Source organism: Vulpes vulpes, chromosome 2, assembly GCF_048418805.1.
Source record: "Vulpes vulpes isolate BD-2025 chromosome 2, VulVul3, whole genome shotgun sequence".
Lineage (NCBI taxonomy): Eukaryota > Metazoa > Chordata > Mammalia > Carnivora > Canidae > Vulpes > Vulpes vulpes.
In genome coordinates this window covers 116713693-116732220 of record NC_132781.1, presented here as the reverse complement: position 1 = coordinate 116732220, position 18528 = coordinate 116713693, and the positions used below count along the sequence as shown (strand labels likewise).

Below are 18528 nucleotides of genomic sequence, written 5' to 3'. Positions count from 1 at the left end.
TAGCTACAGGAGTACAGTAACCCATCTATTACTGTCAAAGTAAGGAATTTCACAAAGTTCAGTTTCAGGCTATAAATCTCAGATTACGTGTTTTTAGGACAACATATTTATCCATCTAGGGAAAAAGAGTACAATGACACTTTTTTTTTTTTTTTTTTTTAAATAAGCTGTTTTCTGGGCTAAGACTCAGATACAGAAAACAGACTGGTGGCTGCCAGAGGCAGGGGGTGGACAAAATGGGTAGGAGGGGTCCAAGCTTCCAGCTTCCAGTTACATCACGGGCACATAACATACAGTATGGTGACTGTGTTGAATAGTGTAGTGTATATTTAAAAGCTGCTAACAGATCGTTACAGTTCTCATCAGAAAAAAATATTTACAACTATATGCAGTGATAGATGTTAACTGGACTTATTGTGGTGATCACTTCATGGCATATGCATGACCCAAATTGTTCTGTTGCACACCTACAACTACTGCAATGCTATATGTTGGTTATATCCCCAAAAAATAAACACATCTGATTTGGGGAACAAGTATCTTAAAGATCCTTCAAAATTTTCCACTCCGTGGCTCAGAGAGTGGCACTGCAATAACAAGTAGCACCCCTGGCATCCATGGAGATGCTGATCTCTAAATGCCAGGCTCCACTTAGTCTCAGGACTCCTTGGAGAAAGAAGTAGCTACAGATCAGGAGCAGGATGAACCAGGATTTGGGGCAGGATACAGAAACTAGTTATTGAAAACTAAAGACACCATTAGATAAGATGAGCTTAAAGGAATTCCCTTGAATGACGGCTGAAACAATTTTGAGCATTAAAAAAAAATGAAGATCCTATTCAATTATATAATTTGAAGTATACACATATACAAAAAATATTTCTGTGAGATAACAATGGTATTAAAAATAAAGCATATGAAAGTGAAAGAAGAAAAGCTTCCTCTGTCGCCATTGGAGGAGCTACTGCCACCATCTCCCTTTAAAATTGGACAGCCAAAGAAAAGAAGCCTGTCTCCGCCCTTCCCATTAGAGCTATACTTCAGGCTAACCCATCAGCCCCTACTGATGGGAGAAGCTCATGTCCACCCAAGTCCAGCTAATAAACATACAAGAAATTGAATTTTTTTGAGTGTGCGCATGCACATGCACACACACAGGGAGCAGGGATGGGGGAGGAGAGAGAGAATCTCAAGCAGACTCTCCGCTGAGTGCACAGCTGATCTTAAGACCCTGAGATCATGACCTGAGCCAAAACCAAGAGCTGGAATGCTGAACCAAGTGAGCCACCAAGGTGTCCCCCAAAATTAAAGAATTCTTTAGAACACTCTGCAAACTCTATTGGAATTGTTCCAGGCAGTAAACACACCAAACAATGAATAAGTGAATAAATCAAAGAACATTAACAGCTTGGTAAGAAACAGAATATTCACAGAATGCCAGGATACCAACCCTGTAGATGGCCTGTGTCTCCAGGGAGAAAAACAGAGCTTTACAAAATATATGCGCCTCATTTGGACTGAACATGTTATTTTGGGTACTACCGGGAAATCCAGATTTGGAATAATTAGTGGGTGCTTTCAAGCAAGTATTTGAATATGGTATGATGTCATAAAATGTTTCAGGGTCCCGAATTTAAGTATTAGAGGTAGACCATCACGAGGACTGTCATCTCCCTTATACGTGGTATGTTTACGAAGTTCATCATTCTATGCTCTATGGTTTTTTGTATGCTTCAAAGTTTTTGTTATCAAAATTCAAATTTTTTTACATTTTAAATAATCTTGAAAATTTGATTTTCCATCAGCATTTTATTTATAAATACACACATTGGTGTTTTGTTATTAGTAACAGCTGAAACCAGCAAGTTCCCCAGTTTAGCCAGGGTAACCGCCATTTCCCGAGCACCTCAGGAGGGGGATGGTCGCCAGTACACCCACGTCCTACATCGTAAAGCTGAGGTGCAGGGGGCTGACGGTGGCAGCATCCGGATCCTCCTTTAGGAGGTGCTGTCACTATCATGCTGGGCACAGAAAAGTTGCTGCTGTAGACATGCAGAATGAACGTCAATCCATTAAGGGAAGAATCCTCTAAATCTACGTAGCTCTTCACAAACAATCGTTTGCCAAATGTGAGAGAAGCTGTATCACTTAGTGTATGCACACCAGTATACTCTTCATCACCCACCATTAATTAAACGTCAAACGTGAAATATTACCTAGCATTACTGGGGTGATAATGGGTTGCATGGAACTGTTTAAGCTGCTCCCATGTGAGGTCTGGGATGCACAAGGGATCGCCCCCAGAGATCACGGAGTACGTGTGGTCAGGCAGGAGTCGGTTCTGAACGTGCTGCGAGAATATCCTCTCGTTGTCAGTCTTCAAATAAAAGAAAAGATATATGTGTGTGAAAAATAACACCCACTGTTACAACACAGCAGATGAACTACGCAGATGAACCACATTTTGGGAGTAACTCCCTGAAATTTACACTGTCACAGCAGTATACCAGGCACTCCCAGGATCCTAACAAAGCACACAACTCACTCACAATCCCCGCACAGGATTCAGGGGTCAGGGCTCTCGCCAGAGGGAAAACACTTTGCACTGTGCACGGGCCACCAATAGCTACACAGCCGAGGGCCAGGGGAGGGACGTGCGGAACAAGGAAAGATGCGCAAGGACCCCTGCCCATGAGCTGTGGGGAGGGGTCCCAAGGGCTTCCAGAGCAAAAGAAGCCACTCTAACAGGAGTTTTCAGGAGCTGCTGGAAGAAATGAAACCCTAATTGATTATTCAAGGGTAAGGAAGCCCTATGGTGCAGCAAAGCAGCCCCACATGTCAAGGCAGGACTCCACAGTCAGAGGCGCTGGGAGGACGGGCCTCAGCACAGAGGTCCTCAAACTGCCTGGTCTCAGATCCTTCATGCGCCCCAGAATCAATGAGGCCCCCAAAGGGCTTTTGATGATGCGGGTTTCTTGACTGCACAGGAGTGTGTGTGCACACACATAATGTTTCTGTATTAGAAATTAAAAATCTGAGACCTTTAAAAAAGTTACTTATTCACTCATTATCTTAACCCATCACTACATGTTAACAATAGTTTCTGGAAACTATTTCTGAGACAAAGCAGAAATATTAAAGAACAGCTCTGTTTTGCACATTCTGCAAATCTCCTTAATGTCTGGCCTAATTAGAGACAGCTGGACTCCGATATACTTGTTTCTGTGTCTGATCAACTATCACAAAACACTTAACACAGGCCCGGGGAAACTCCACATGGGCCAGCATGAGAAAAGATGACAAGGTTTACCTCACAGACCTCCCGCAGACCCCAGGCCAGGCCCCCACCGCAGCTGAAGAGCTGTAGCTGCAACACTGGGAGCTTGGCCCTCTACCGTCCAGCTGCTGGTTCAATAAGCCCAGCAAACAATGTGAGATAACATCAACGGTCTTCCAGACCCAGGAACATTCCAATATCTCACACAGAAGGATCAGTGTTACACAGTTTTAAAAAGGAAACAACAAAACAAAATGAAACAAAAAAACCCCACAACTCACGAATACTCCCTTCATTTCATTAAAGACGACGCCTTTAAAGGTCAAGGGTGTCTGGGGGTCCCTCGGATTCTCATGTTCCAGTCGCCATCCTTCTTGCCTAAATAATAATAAGTAATTACACAGTGACAGGGACTCCAATACTAAAGTCTAAATCAATCAATCATTACGTACCAGAAATCCAGTTCCCGCAAGCATGGGAAAAAGACCGCATCCAAATACACAGACAGCAGATTCTGGAAGTCCTTGGGATTTTGTGTGGAAAATGGGTATAGAGTATAATCGCTAGCTGGGTGTAAATGAAAACATTTTTAAAATTCGACAGATTCCCACAGGAATTAGTCACGTCCACCACCTCCTACCCCCCTACGGTGAGCCCTTACTGCCCCTGGCACAGAGGGAGCACCCTGCTGCTACAGGCTGGCCGGGGCGGGCGGAACAGGCACAGCCAGCCATGACCTCACACGCCTGCAAAGACGGCCTCACCCAGATTGCTGATTTAACGCACTTGGGAACTGTGGGCCCCAGGGCACTTCTCTCACACCATCAGCCTACGCGCTGCCCCAGTTCCTAAAACTAAGCTCAAACACCACCCCTGCCACATTAACTTAATGCCACAGAGATCAACTTTTATAGCAATGTTTCCAAAAGAGTATTATTTTGACATTTTCCAGAAAAAAGTCAGGTGCCTCTTCCCTAAAACTATAGTTTTTATAATCTGACCACGATGCGGCTTTCCCGAAGGATTAAAGTTCTAGCAGTTTTCAACCAGACCAGAGAGTGGTGCGCGTGTTCCCGCCTACGTATCCTGCTGCCAAGTACCCCCACACCTAGTGGCCCCCGGCACAGCCCCAGCGCAGGAGGCCAGCTTACCTGTGAAGGCATTCATGAAAGTGGACAGCGACCGATTGAGCATCTTGAAGAAAGGATCTCTGCACGGGTATCTGTGAGAGCCGCACAGGACGGTGTGCTCCAGGATGTGCGGGACGCCAGAGCTGTCCATGGGAGTGGTGCGGAACTGCACGCTGCGGGGAAACAAGAGAAGCCAGCAGGCGGGCTCAGGCGCACAGCTCAGCATCCAGGACTCCGCTCACCCCGGTTACCAGCCTTAACCCCTCCAGCCACGTACGTACCCTCGCACAAAAATGGTCTCTTACAACAACACAGAAGATCACTAACTCAGACCCCAAACTTTATGTCGCTGAGGACATAAATTCAATTAAACTTTCCCTTCTGTTTTCAAGATATGGCCAATAAAAATAAAAGATGAGGGGATCCCTGGGTGGCTCAGCGGTTTAGCTCCTGCCTTTGGTCCAGGGCATGGTCCTGGAGTCCCAGGATCGAGTCCTGCATCGGGCTCCCTGCACGGAGCCTGCTTCTCCCTCTGCCTGTGTCTTTGCCTCTCCCTCTCTCTCTCTCTCTCTCTCATAAATAAAATAAAATCTTAAAAAAAAATAAAATAAAAGATGAGTGAACAAAGCCTTTAAACTAGTTGTGGTGTGGCAGGTGCCATCAGTGGAAAAAAGTCAAGAGTGTGTGTGCACAACGCCCCCCACACCTGAACAAGTTGTTGGTGTCTTCTCTGGCCAAGTGCAAGTATTTCGCGCCTGTGCGGTCATGGCTGAGCTTCACTGCGGTCAGGGACAGTTCAGGAATGGCCGTCACCTGAATGAACGAGAAACATGTGAACATCTAGTCAGATGGAAAGATGCTTGGACAGGCACAGGCACTGCACCGCGGGACCTGGTCTGTGTCACCAGGCAGCACCAGCACATCAGCAACACCTTGCTCAAACCCTAATCTTACAAACGAGCGAAGGCAGGCCTTGCGCTGACCATCCTACGCACCCTCTTTCTGAAGGCTTACTGTCTGCTAGATACTTTCTGAACAGTTCACGGGTAACTGTGGTGGGGGGTCCTCAGCCCCATCGGCAGAGGAAACCGTTGAGGCTCTGAGGAGCAGTCAGATGGGGAAGCAGACCCCACTCCTTATACCAGGCTGCCCGGGAGGGGTCCTGCTCTCACCCGCCAAGCCTGCTGTGTGGCTTCCTTTTATACACGTCATTCCAGGACTGCCCAGAATGGCCCCGCTGGGAGGGGACAATGGGGTGGGCCACAGCCCGGGACTGCAAGGTGCTTTGCCTGGTCTCTGCAGTTCTGAGGCGTCCCGAGGGGGGTGCTGGGGCTACCACCAGTTACCCGCTCCCAGTGGGAGGGTCCAAATCACCTCCAATAAGAACCAGCGCATCCTCACCCTGAGGACGGTCATCTCCTACCTACGTAAGCCTCACAAAGGTTCCGTGGCCGTTGGCACCACATCGTTTTAAGGGGCCTCTGCTTGGTTTACAAGCCGTTAAATTATCTAACACTTTACCTTGCAAGAGATGATCAATGTATTTAAAATCAGTTGACACACAGAACTGTCTGCCTCCCCTACTCCTCAAACAAGGACCATGTTTTATGACAAGTTTCTACAACACTTGAAAAACGCAGTGAGGTCCTCCCTAACAGTCACTGTCATACGTCCCAACCCCCCACGTGGCCTTCAGGGACTTCACACGTGCTCTCACCCACTCCTGAGCCCCCCGCCCCCAATGTCTGGAACTGCTGCCACGGGCGCGTGCAGCTCTCCTCCTTCCACTTACACACCCCCTAGTTCTGCGTGAACCTGTCCTAGGCACTCCTCCCCTCCCATCGTCCTCTTGGTCTCTGCACTTCCGCCGTGCTGCGGCTACACTGGCAACCTCCTGAACTGAGAGCTGCCTGCCTCTTGAAGCTGTAGGAGCGTTACCCATCACATGAAGCCAACTAGCCAGTCCATGGTGTACACTACCTTTTGATTACATTAAAGAGAAAACATCACGAAGGTCCAGGAACACAATCTCTGTACCCAGATGGCTCCAAAATAAAGTTTTTGTGTGTGGAGCACACTTCCTAGCATGTGCTAGGAAGACGTGACCTGAACAGATGTGGGGCAGTCTACTCAGCACAGTGACCAGTCAAGTGTGTGGACACACAAACATCAATGAGTGTGACTTCATTCTACAATCCAGAGACATGGGGCCTCAGAGGGTTAGGTTCAGGGCAGGGACCAGGGATCTGTACGTATCCAAGAATCAGGAAATCTCTTCACTTGCACACTCTGCTCAGTTGAGCCCAAGGTGGAACAGGGTGAGCCCCACACACCTGGCTGACGGTGAAGCCGTGGATCTGCTCTCCCACCTTGTGCTGCTGGGCCCTCTCACAGGCGCTGCTGCCCCTCCTCCTCCATGCTCCGGGGCTGGCCCTGCTCCACGGGAGGAGAGGAACCCAGGTTAGACGCTCCTGCAGGACAACTGTGTGGCTAAGTCAGCAACATCACAAAAACAGTTTCAAATGTTCAAATGATCAAGACATTTAAACTGTACAACTTCCAAATAGACTCCAGAAAATTCATTTCCTGAATCTTTAGTAAAGTTCTTTCAATTTTTTTTTTTTTTTTTTTTAAAGACTTCATTCCTGAGAAACAGAGAGAGAGGCAGAGACACAGGCAGAGGGAGAAGAAGGCTCCAAGCAGGGAGCCCAATGCGGAACTTGATCCCAGGACCCTGGGGTCATGGCCTGAGCTGAAGGCAGACGCTCAACAGCTGAGCCACTCAGGTGCCCAAGTTCTTTCAATTCTATGATCATTTACACTACTCAGCTAAAGCTTCATATCAACTAATAACCGCATGTTGCAATTACATGCAAATGTTCATTAACTATAATTGTGATACCAACTTTCCTTACCCATATGAAAAACAACTCTCACATCAAAAGGACTTCTTCCATCTCAGTACACAGCATCTCGATAAACTACCATTATGCATCTACCAAATTGGTAAAAAGTAAGAAATCTAGCATTGCCAGGAACTCCTGCAGTGTAACTGAGGTGTGCAAATAAGAACGATTCTGGAATAACATTTGGCATCATCTAAATGAGTAAAGATTCACCTCCACGTGTCCTGGAGAACTTGACCTCATCACGTGGCAGCACACAGGCCTTGCGTTGGTACCATTCCTAGGAGTCCCAAACTCTACCAGCCAGGACGCCCATCCTCAGAATGGGTAGATTGTGGACTATTCAATAGATAACCTTAGCCATAAGAATGGATGGAACAACCACTTGTAACAAAAACGTGGGTCGCATAATGCTAAGCCAAGACAAATACAAAGGACGGACCCAGTATCATCCCAAGTAGGTAACCTGTGTGGTAGGAATACACAGACGGTGAAAATATAAAGGAATGCCGACACTACGGGTGGTGCTGGACAGGGTGACGCTAAGACCATAGGACGTCGCTCATGTGGAACGAGAAATGAGCAAAGGGAAAAGAGGCAGATGAAGAAACCAACTCTTAACCACAGAGAACTACTGATGTCCCCAGCGGGGAGGAGGGGGAGAGGGTCTGTGGAGCCAGGGACTCTGGAGCTCCATCTCCCGTACACAGATCTACGGGGAAAAGCAAGGGATGAACCGGGAGCGAGGGCCCATCTGAGGGGCAAGCAGGGAGGCTCCCCATCCGTCAGGGCTCACCTTACTCTGGGTGACAGGGACGCTACCTTTAAGTATTTTTCTCTCAACTGTATTATATGCTTTACAGAATTTTCTACGTTACTATAGGTCACAAAAATACTTCTTTTGAAGGAAAACACAGAAAAGGAAAGAAAACCACTGAGCCAGTTGCTGTCAGACCATGGGAGCAACACAGTCCTAATTCTAAAGCTGGCCACGTCCAGAAAGAAAGAGGATGTTCAGACGTGTTTACGCTCAAGAACACAAGCCCCAGAAGTACGTGCTCAGGCTGAAAATGCAGAAACGCCTGAGGCACGGGGGCTTCCCCAGGTACTCAGACCCGTCAGGGCACCCACACAGCAGTAAACGGGCTCCTGTGAACCAGCCTGAGACAAAACCGACCTGTGGACGCGGGAGCGCCACCGTCGTTGAAGGTTGGACTCCATCGCTCTTTACAAGAACCTAGTCATTTTGACAAACTTCGATTTCCAGGAGCTCCGACGCACCGAGCGAGCATCAGGTGTCCAGAGGACTCCCTGCTCCCCACAAACAGGGCAGTTATGTTCATGAGAACCACAGGCCCGCAGCTGCTGTAATCACGCAGGAAGATCCACATCTAGGCCCACCCACACCTGCGCCCCCCAGGCTGGGTTCACCTGACCTCCCAGGGGCCCGGGGAGCCTCGCCTGGCCGGCTTCACCCACGTGCTGTTCTGGCTGCCGCTCCCAACGCCGACCAGCCACAGGAACCCCCTTCCTCTGGCAGGGCAGTCCCTGGGAGGGGGACCGCTGCGCCTCCATCACCCAGGCTCTGCAAGGCTCCCCGGGCGAGGGAGCCTGGGGTCTGGGCTCCCCCCAGGAGACGGGTGTCTGGGTCTCAGGGTCCCCCAGGAGAGGGCCATCAGGGTCTCAGGGTCCCCGGCCGAGGGCTGTCAGGGTCTCCAGGTCTAGGCTCCCGCAGGAGAGGGCTGTCGGGGTCCTGGGATCCCCGGGTGAGGTGTGCTGGGGCCTGGGCTCCTCCAGGCGAGGACTGTTTGGGCCTGGGGTCCCTAAGCTCCCTTAGGAGAGGGGTGTCAGGGTCCGGCCTCCCCCAGGCGAGGACTGTCGGGGTCTCGGACTCCCTGGGTCAGGGCTGTCGGGGTCCGGGGTCCCAGGGCTCCCTTAGGAGAGGGCTGTCTGGGTCTGGGGTCCCCCAGGTCAGGGCTCCCCTGGTCAGGGCTGTCGGGGTCCAGGGTCCCAGGGCTCCCTTAGGAGAGGGCTGTCAGGGTCTGGGCTCCACGGGTCCAGGCTCCCCAGGTGAGGGCTCCCCGGGTCCGGGGTGTCGGGGTCTTGGGCTCCCCAGGCCCGGGCTGTTGGGGTCCGGGGTCCCAGGGCTCCCTTAGGAGAGGGCTGTCAGGGTCTGGGCTCCACGGGTCCAGGCTCCCCAGATGAGGGCTCCCCGGGTCCGGGGTGTCAGGGTCTTGGGCTCCCCAGGCCCAGGCTGTTGGGGTCTGGGGTCCCAGGGCTCCCTTAGGCGAGGGCTCCCTGGGTGAGGGCTCCCCGAGCCCAGGCTGTTGGGTCCGGGGTCCGGCCTTCCCCAGGCGAGGGCTGTCGGGGTCTGGGATCCCAGGGCTCCCCAGGTGAGGACTGTCAGGGTCTGGCCTCCCCCAGGTCAGGGCTGTCGGGGTCCCAGGGCTCCCCGGGCCCAGCCTCCTCCAGGCCCAGGCTATCGGGGTCCCCAGGTCAGGGCTCCCCGGGTCCGGGCTGTCGGGGTCCAGGCTCCCCCGGCCCGGGCTGTCGGGATCCGCAGGTGAGGGCTGTCGGGGTCTCGGGTTCCCCGGGTCCGCGCTGTTGGGGTCCTCAGGTGAGGGCTCCCCAGGTGAGGGCTGTCGGGGTCTCGGGTTCCCCGGGTTCGCGCTGTTGGGGTCCTCAGGTGAGGGCTCCCCAGGTGAGGGCTGTCGGGGTCTCGGGTTCCCCGGGTTCGCGCTGTTGGGGTCCTCAGGTGAGGGCTCCCCGGTCCGGGCTGTCGGGGTCCGGGGGCCCCAGGGCACGGAGCTGCGGCGCGGCACCGCGGGGCCGGGACGAGACCGCGGAGCCGCCCGGGTGCCCCCGCGGCCGGGGCCGCCGCCTCCCGCCCTCCCTCCGGGGCCGCGCCTCACCCGCCGCTCCGCAGCCGCAGGAAGCCCGGCGCCCTCCCGCCGCAGCGCCACATGGTTGGTGACCCGCGTCAGGGCCGCGGCCGCGGTTCCGCTTATCCGGACGCACGGCGCGGGGGTGTGACGCACCGGCCTCCACTCCCATTGGCCAGCGCGCACGGCGACGCCGTCCCCAATAGGCTGGTGAGGAAGGGGGCGGGACTCGCCCAGGTGGGCGGGGCGATGGGGGGCGGAGCGTCGCGGCCTCCGAGCGTCGGCGCCCGGCGGGGGCGGGGCTCTCGAGCGGAGCCCGGGGCAGGCGCGGAGTCCGGGGCGTGCGTGGGAGGGGCGTGCGCTGGGGGCGGGGCCTGGGCGGGGAAGGGCGGGCCTGTGAGGGCGGGGCGGGGCCTGTGAAGGCGAGGGGCGGAGCGTGCGCAGGGAGGGGCGGGGCCCCGCAGGTGGAGCGTGTGGCACAGGTGTGGGGCTGATTCAGGCCGGCCAGGTGAGCTGCCTGTCCTGCTCGTGGGGGCATTGGTCTCCTGGGGGAGGTCGTGCACCTGCACCCGTGGGTGCTCACAGCTCTGTCTGCAGGTAGTTAAGTGACAGTAAAGGATGTCCAGCGGGGGCCCACCTGGTGCCTCAGCCCCTGACTATAGGGCTTTGTAGAAATGGTCCGAGGACCACACCGTATAGTCTCGAGGGTCAGCACACCATGATGTCACGCTCTTTATGAATGGTCCGCTCAGTGTGTCCTCAGGGAACCGCGGGACAGCTAAAAGCACCTGCACAGGTGCTCACCGCCTTCCCCACCTGCATCTCACGTTTGGGGAGACTCTGCACTTCTGCGTTGTCTGAAGTACCCACGTGCCCTTCTGGAGCAGCAGAGCCAGGCTTCAGGGGGGCAGGTCGTGCGTGTGGGCCTGCGCACCTGGGGTCAGTTAGCCTCACCTGTGCGCTGCAGCGGCGGGGAGAAGTCCTGCCCCACCTCTGTCTGCAGATCCTCAGGGCCACGGCCTCCTTGCTTCTCTCTCTCCCTCATTTCTTTCCCCCCTGGCCCCTCTCAAATATCCCTGCCATCACTTCTGGGTTCTAAAGAAGAACTTCTAAGTCGCAATGGAGACTGTCACCAAACACACCAAAGCCTCCAAAAAACTCTCCAGGTTGCCATGGATTCTGCTAGTAAACCGAGTAGCTCTTTATCCAGAGGAGAAAACAGGTTAACCAGAACAAACAGAGGTGATGATAGGAAGCCACTAATACAAACACACTCCGTGTGTAAACCTTTCTTCCTTGGAGAATCTGGGTGGTAAATGTTACTGAGTCACCACAGCATCTCTGTGATCCTGTGGGACAGTTGGGTATCATTAACACTATAACACTACTGACAGTGTTTAGGGAAATGAGTGCTGGGAAGTTAGAGTATTTTGATCTCTCTGAAGAATGGATGCTATATAAATCCAGTAATTGCCACTTACTGATATCTTCCCACAGCATACAGCCCCGTTGATGGCTACCTACCTACCCACACACACACACACAGTAATATATAAATAATTATTTTGAATAGCACCCAATATAATTTTAACACTCATATGTCATTTCGACTTATATTAAAAATCATTGCAATTCTTTAAAGAATTGTCTATACAATATCCTATGTTTCAAAAACACATCCAATGTCATAACGAAACTGTTTTAGTAAGATGAGCATTGATCAGAAGAGGGGCTGTCTGGATGTAGAAGAGCAACGGAATGAATATTTGAGGCTTACGGATGGGATTATATCTCCCCAAAAAGATATGTTGTGACCTCATTTAAAAGGATCTCTGTAGAGGGTATCAAATTGGAAGGTAGGCATTAGGATAGGCATCTAATCCAAGATGAGCAGTTTCCTCATAGAAAGGGGATGTTTGGGCCCCCCGGCATGAAGAAGAGGCCGTGTGAAGATGAAGGCAAAGATCAAGGTGATACTTCTATACACCAAAGTGCACCAAGGGTTGTTGGCATGCCAGAAGCTCCGAGAGAAGCATGGAGCAGATTCCCCCACATAGCCTCAGAAGGAACCAATCTGCCGACACCTTGATCTCCAACTTGCAGCCTCCAGGACTACGAGACAGTGAATTTCTGTTGTTCTAAATCATCTTGTTTGTGGTATTTTGCGATGGCCGCTCCAGCCATCTGACTAAGGCAGAAAAGTCAAGGTCCTTTCACCTCCCAAAGAAAAGTACAAAGTGTTCAACTGCATGTGTTGTTTCCCGGGATTGCATGTCATTGGCATAAATGCATACTTTTTGGAAATCCTTTATTCCTGAGTCTATCATAAACCACAAGTGATGGTTGTTAGAACTGCAAGATAAGGGATTAGCTCAGTGCTTCCACATTTAAAATGATAAATTGTAGAAATATGTAAAATGTCAACAAACACTGCTAATGACATGGAATAAGGCGAAAGATCCCCCTACTGAAACCTAGGATCCAATCCTAGTGCTCATTCACTGCTTTTCATTCAACAAACATTTATTGTATGTCACTTATTTGCCAACTTGAACTCTGCCACCTTGAGTTTGAACAAAAGCCTTTCATCTCTCTGTAGAATTCATAAAAATAAACCTGTGATTTTCTGCATGTTGACTTTCAACCCTGAGATTCCAAGTTGTGTGATCTTGGGTCTTAACTGTGATGTTGGTACAGTATTGACTCCATCCTTGAGCTTTATTTCTTCTGTGTCTTTAAAGACCCATTAAGAAATTCACATTAATTTGACAGATTTTGGTTTCATTTCTGCTTCTAGGCATGTTCTCTGATATTCACCTTTGGTGGAGATAAGCTCTTCCTTTGAACACAGTTTGACTTCAGATGTTTTGAAAAGTTGTTTCAGAAAATACAAGATGTTGTTGAGATTCCTCTTGGTTAAGCCAATAATAATAATAATAATAATAATTTTTAAAAGATCTTACAAATGTATATATACATATATGAAAAAAATCCAGGATTAATCATAATTACAGAAAAAGTACACTAAAATAACAATGGATATTACTTTATCTATTAGATGTGATGATTTGATAAAATTTAAGGCCAGTGAGGCTAATGAAGTTACAGGGATCAGGTGCTTTTATGCTCCAAGTACTAATGTGCTACTCTTTCTATGTATTACCTTTTGGAAAGCACTTTGGTGCTACTTATACAAACTTTAAGTGAGCGTACTCTTTCAGAAGAAATTTCACTTCTTATGAAAAATTACCCTATAGCTCCATTCTCACAAGGGCACAATGCTGGGTAAGATGTTCTCTGCAGCATTTTCAACTACAGCAAATATTGAACAGCATTAACGTCTACCAAGAAGACTTTCTTTAATAAAATATAAGATACTCATATAACTAAATACTACACAGATACTAAAATAGTGATATGCATTATTTTTCATATATATATATAACACAAATTAATAAGGAAAAAAGCTAAATGGGGGCTGGAACTCTCGTTGAATAGGATAAGTCGAAAGGAAATGTTAGTTATGGACCTAACATATCATTTTTTAAAAAAGATTTTATTCATTAGAGACAGAGAGAGGCAGTGACATAGGCAGAGGGAGAAGCAGGCTCCATGCAGGACCCTGGGGTCACGCCCTGAGCCAAAGGCAGACGCTCAACCACTGAGCCACCCAGGTGTCCCCGCTAACATAATATTCTAATCAAAGAAATTTATGAAGACTAAATAGATGGCAAGACAATCTTTATGCATAAATAGGAAACACAGAATGATAAAGATGTCATTGCAGAAAAAAATGCAATGCAATTCCAAAACAAACCAAAAGAGTACACATTTCCAACAGATTAGAACACAAAATGATCCTAAAATACAGATGAAGGAGAAAAGATTCAAGAACAAGCAAAGAGGGACGCCTGGGGTGGCTCAGCAGTTGAGCGTCCACCTTCAGCTCAGGGCGTGATCCCAGGGTCCCAGGATTGAGTCCTGCATCGGGCCCCCCGCAGGGAGCCTGCTTCTCCCTCTGCCTGTGTCTCTGCCTCTCTCTGTGTGTCTCTCATGGATAAATAAATAAAATCTTAAAATAAAAAAAAGAACAGGCAAAGCAATTTTGAAGAAGGACAATGTGTGAAACTTATTTTAGCAGATATTAAGACAAGTCTTAATGTTCAGGACTTTTAGGTTTCCAAGTCTATAAAAGCTATAACAAAAAAGACAGTGTGTTAATATTAGCACCGAGAGAGTCAAGGAGTCTAAGGGAATATAAAGAAAGCCAGGAATATACCCTTAGAAGTAGGTCACTGGAGAACAGATTCAATAAATCTTGTAATTTATATGGGAAAAATTGAATTGCTGGTTTAAATCAGTCTGCACCTGCCCCAAAGCCAGAGTAACATTATATCTCTTAACGGGCTCAAAGGTTTTATTTTACTCTTCTCACTTATACTTTTAGTACCCATGATTTGAATTTTGTTTCTGCTTCCTGTAACAGAGAAATCCTCAAGATTAAAACGCCTGCAGAATAAATCGTTAGACTGGACACCACCCCCGCCCCCGCCCCCATCCCTATGTGCAAATTTAGAGTGAGAGCCCAGGCAGGGAAAGGACCTCCACCTGCATCTCGTCCTTAGCATGGACTTACTGGTGCCTGAAATACTTTAGCAGGAGACAGACGAGCGCTCCAAAGTGAGCAGAGTGCTTCCAATGCAAGTACTCATTCCCCAAAATTTGCACTGAGACTGACTTTTATTGAGCAGTGGGGTGGAAGGCTATGAGGACAGTGTCATCACCAGGTAGAAACAATAAAATGGAGAGGGGAAAACAAAACCCTGGGGACTTCGAAAGTTTATTTTCTTCAAATGTTTCCTTTCCAAGGCTAATAGCCATTATTCACATTCCAATGGTTTTGTAGGCTTCCGGTGTTTTATCTGCAACCCAAATGCTGCTGTTTGCTTGTGAATGACTTGGGAGCTGGTGTAACCAACCCACAGCTCCGTCGGTTGGTTATGACACAGAATTATCCATCCAGTCCAGGCTCTGCGTGTGACCTTTTATCTGCTCTGTGACATGGGTTACATCTTTCATATGACAACTCGTCTTATAAAACTGATAATGTGTTTGTGACTGGTTTCCAGGGAGGAGTGCAATGGGTTCATCATCACTCTGGTTGGATAAATATTTATTGAACTCCTAGCATAGGCTACTGAGTTGCTGCTGAAATTTGGGTAAAGATTTAGAAACCAGCTCTTCAGGCAGAGATTAAAGATGCAGTCCCCACTTTTTAGGGAACTGTTGGTCTAGCGTAGGTTGTAGAAAAATAAGTTGAAAATTACCGTGTTGTCTAATGCAGTGCCCCCGGGAGGGCAAAGGCAAAGATAGTACCAGCAAAGGGTGGCTCAGAGAAGCCTTCCTGGGGAAGGGGACACATTGGACTTTCCCCAAATAGTGCATGAATAAATAATGTCATATGTTTTGTATTTATTTCCTACCACAGATTACCGCACATTTTCTGATCTCAAGCAACATGAGTTAATTATCTCACAGTTCTGCAGGTCAGAAGTGTGACACAAGTCTCCCTGGGCTAAAAGAAGTCTAAAGGGCTGCAATTTTCTGGAGATGCCGGGAAGAATATGTTTTCTTGCCTTTTCCAGCTTTGGGAGGCCGCCCACATTCCTTGGCTTGTGGCCCCTTCTTCCATCTTCAAACCAGCAATGGCTGGTCCAGCATTTCTCCTGATGCCATTTCTCTAGATCAATGCTTCTGCCTTCTGCTGCCTTATGTAGAGACCCTTGTAATTATGCTGGGCCATCCAGATAATCCAACATAATCTCTTTTTCTTAAAATCATTGGTAGGGAATCCCTGGGTGGCTCAGTGGTTTAGCGCCTGCCTTCAGCCCAGGGCATGACCCTGGAGACCCGGGATGGAGTCCTGTGTTGGGCTCCTTGCATTGAGCCTGCTTCTCCCTCTGTCTGTGTCTGCCTCTCTCTCTCCCTCTGTGTCTTTCATGAATCAATACATAAAAATCATCTGATTGGCAACTTTAATTCCATCTGCTACCTTACATCCTCTTTGACGTGCATCCTAACATATTCACAGGTTCCAGGGATTAGGATGTGGACATTCTCGGGGCCCATTATGTTGCCTACCACTGCATTAAAATAAGCCAACTTTCTGTGTTATGAAATGCTAGAAGAATCTTTAAAAACGAAACGTTTAGGGAATCCTTGGGTGGCTCAGCGGTTTAGCGCCTGCCTTCGGCCCAGGGCGTGATTCTGGAGTCCCGGGATCGAGTCCCATGTCAGGCTCCCTGCATGGAGCCTGCTTCTCCCTCTGCCTGTGTCTCTGCCTCTCTCTCTCTCTCTCTGTGTCTCTCATGAGTAAATAAATTTTAAAAAATCTTAAAAAAAGAAACATTTATGTTTATGCCATATTGTTAAAATTAGTATTTTACTAATCTGTTATGGGTACTTTAGAATACAACTGTCAGGTTCCTATCCTAAAAAGAGGAAGTGTGTGTATATACATTTCCTTCCCCACCCTCACTCCCTGGGTTTTTCCCCTGAGCTTCTTCCCTGAGTCCCACTCACTGATCGAAATCATTATTTCACACAACAAATGTGACGTTCTATTGCAAATTGTTGGTCTTTTCAGCAAAACATTCTACGATATTCTGGCTTATTTGTTTGAAGGAGGAATTTGACACTCCAGGAATAGAAGGAGATGAATATTATAATTGAATTTCCAGACATCACTTTTTGGAGCTTTGAAACAAATACCTGTCAGTTAGAGAGAGAACAAATGGGTACATATCAGAGGAGAGAGGAAGGGAGAGAATGCCCAAGATGGCATTTATTTAGCATTTTTATGCATTATTATCCGTGGCAGTGAAATAAATATTCATTAGTGAAATGTCTTTTTAGTAGAAACAAGCCAGAGGCAAGAGCATATTTATATAGCTTAAAGCTCAATGGGAGAAAAGCTGTTTTTGTTACTTCTGAATTGGTTCTTTGTTAAATTCAGAGAACACATCATTGCTAAAGTGGGTTCATTTCAACACATTTTTTTGACATATCAATCATCAAAATGACTCCTTTACTGATAACATTGATAACAAAGGAGTCATTTCCTTGTTGAAATACACTTCTTGGGGGAACAATGAGGGCCTTTTGGGTCAGGGGCCAGATAAATTTGTGCCAGGAGTGGATCAGGATGGGTGAGGGCTGGCCCTGGTTTCCGCACAGCTAGCGTGCCATGGGAAGAGGAGGACTGGTCCAGCGTCTAATGCAAGTGTCTTTGGGGAGCTGAGTCTGAAAATACAAAGTTGGTAAGAAAACTCAACTTGTATATTAAATCTAAATGCAAGGGGAGACAGCACTAAGAATCGGGACTGGATGAGAGAAAGGCACGCGTTCCTGAGGGGCCTCTGCACACCACCTGTCGGTCCTTGGTTGGTACTCACGTCTATCTTACCCCCCACCTGCCCCCCAACCCAGGCACATGTGCTACGTGTGCGTAGAGCAGATATCTGGAATTCTGCACCTTCTGACTCACAGATTCCTTCCTGAATTTGTGTTCTTGTCTGATATGCTTCCAGAGACATTAGAGGTTGGGTGATCATCAGCAAGGCTTTGAAGGCAGACGGTGGATAACCTGAGTCATCGTGGTTTAAACAGACAGGCATTTATCTTCCGACTGATTTTATCTTTCCACCGAAACCATCCTTTATCTGTGGTTATAAGATGGTGTTATGAGCTGTTTCTCAGCCAAACTCCCTAACTGTGTTGAAGCCCTAACTCCCCGTAACCCCCAGGACTTTAAAATGTGACTGTATTTGGCGATGGGGTTTTTATGGAGGCGATTAGGGTAAATTGAGGTCATGAGAATGGGTCCTGATCCAATCTGACTGGTGTCTCTGTAAGAAGAGGAGATGAGGACATGGACTCACCCAGAGGGAAGAGCATGTGAGGACACGGGGCGGGGGGCGGGCGGCGTGGGCAAGCCAGGGAAAGAGGCCTCGGGGGACGCCAGCCCTGCCCACGCCCACATCTCGGGCTCCGGCCTCCAGGATGGGGACACAAAGGAGTCTGTTGTGAGAGCTCCTGGTCTGTGCTGCTGGTTGTGGGGGTCCCAGGAAGGCAGTACAGACAGGGGACCCCAGGTACAGTATCCAGAAACAGCAGATCATAGGGAACTTTCATCCAGGATGAAGGAAGCATGTTAAATCACCGAGAAAGTGATGGTCATTTAAGAAATGACGCTGCAATAAATCAGTTCGATATAGACCCGTTCTTTACACCAAAAGAGAGTCCTTATAGGTCAATGGGTTTAATATAAAAGG

At 48.8% G+C, this 18528-nt stretch overlaps 1 protein-coding gene across 2 annotated transcripts in view; it reads right to left on the bottom strand.

The window, feature by feature from the left end:
* Positions 1-10368, bottom strand: part of PITRM1 (pitrilysin metallopeptidase 1) — a 42918-nt gene extending 32550 nt beyond the window's left edge. Inside the window, exons 1-7 of one of the 2 annotated variants that reach the window (XM_072749642.1) lie at positions 10226-10368; positions 6741-6840; positions 5114-5220; positions 4429-4580; positions 3730-3844; positions 3559-3655; positions 2217-2377 (exon numbers count right to left, since the gene is read on the bottom strand). In XM_072749642.1, coding sequence (XP_072605743.1) covers positions 2217-2377; positions 3559-3655; positions 3730-3844; positions 4429-4580; positions 5114-5220; positions 6741-6840; positions 10226-10278 — 785 coding nt within the window. In that variant the 5' untranslated portion in view covers positions 10279-10368. Of the gene's footprint in view, positions 1-2216; positions 2378-3558; positions 3656-3729; positions 3845-4428; positions 4581-5113; positions 5221-6740; positions 6879-10225 lie in introns of both variants that reach the window. The other variant, XM_072749643.1, reaches the window with a different exon arrangement.
* Positions 10369-18528: the final 8160 nt, after the last annotated feature.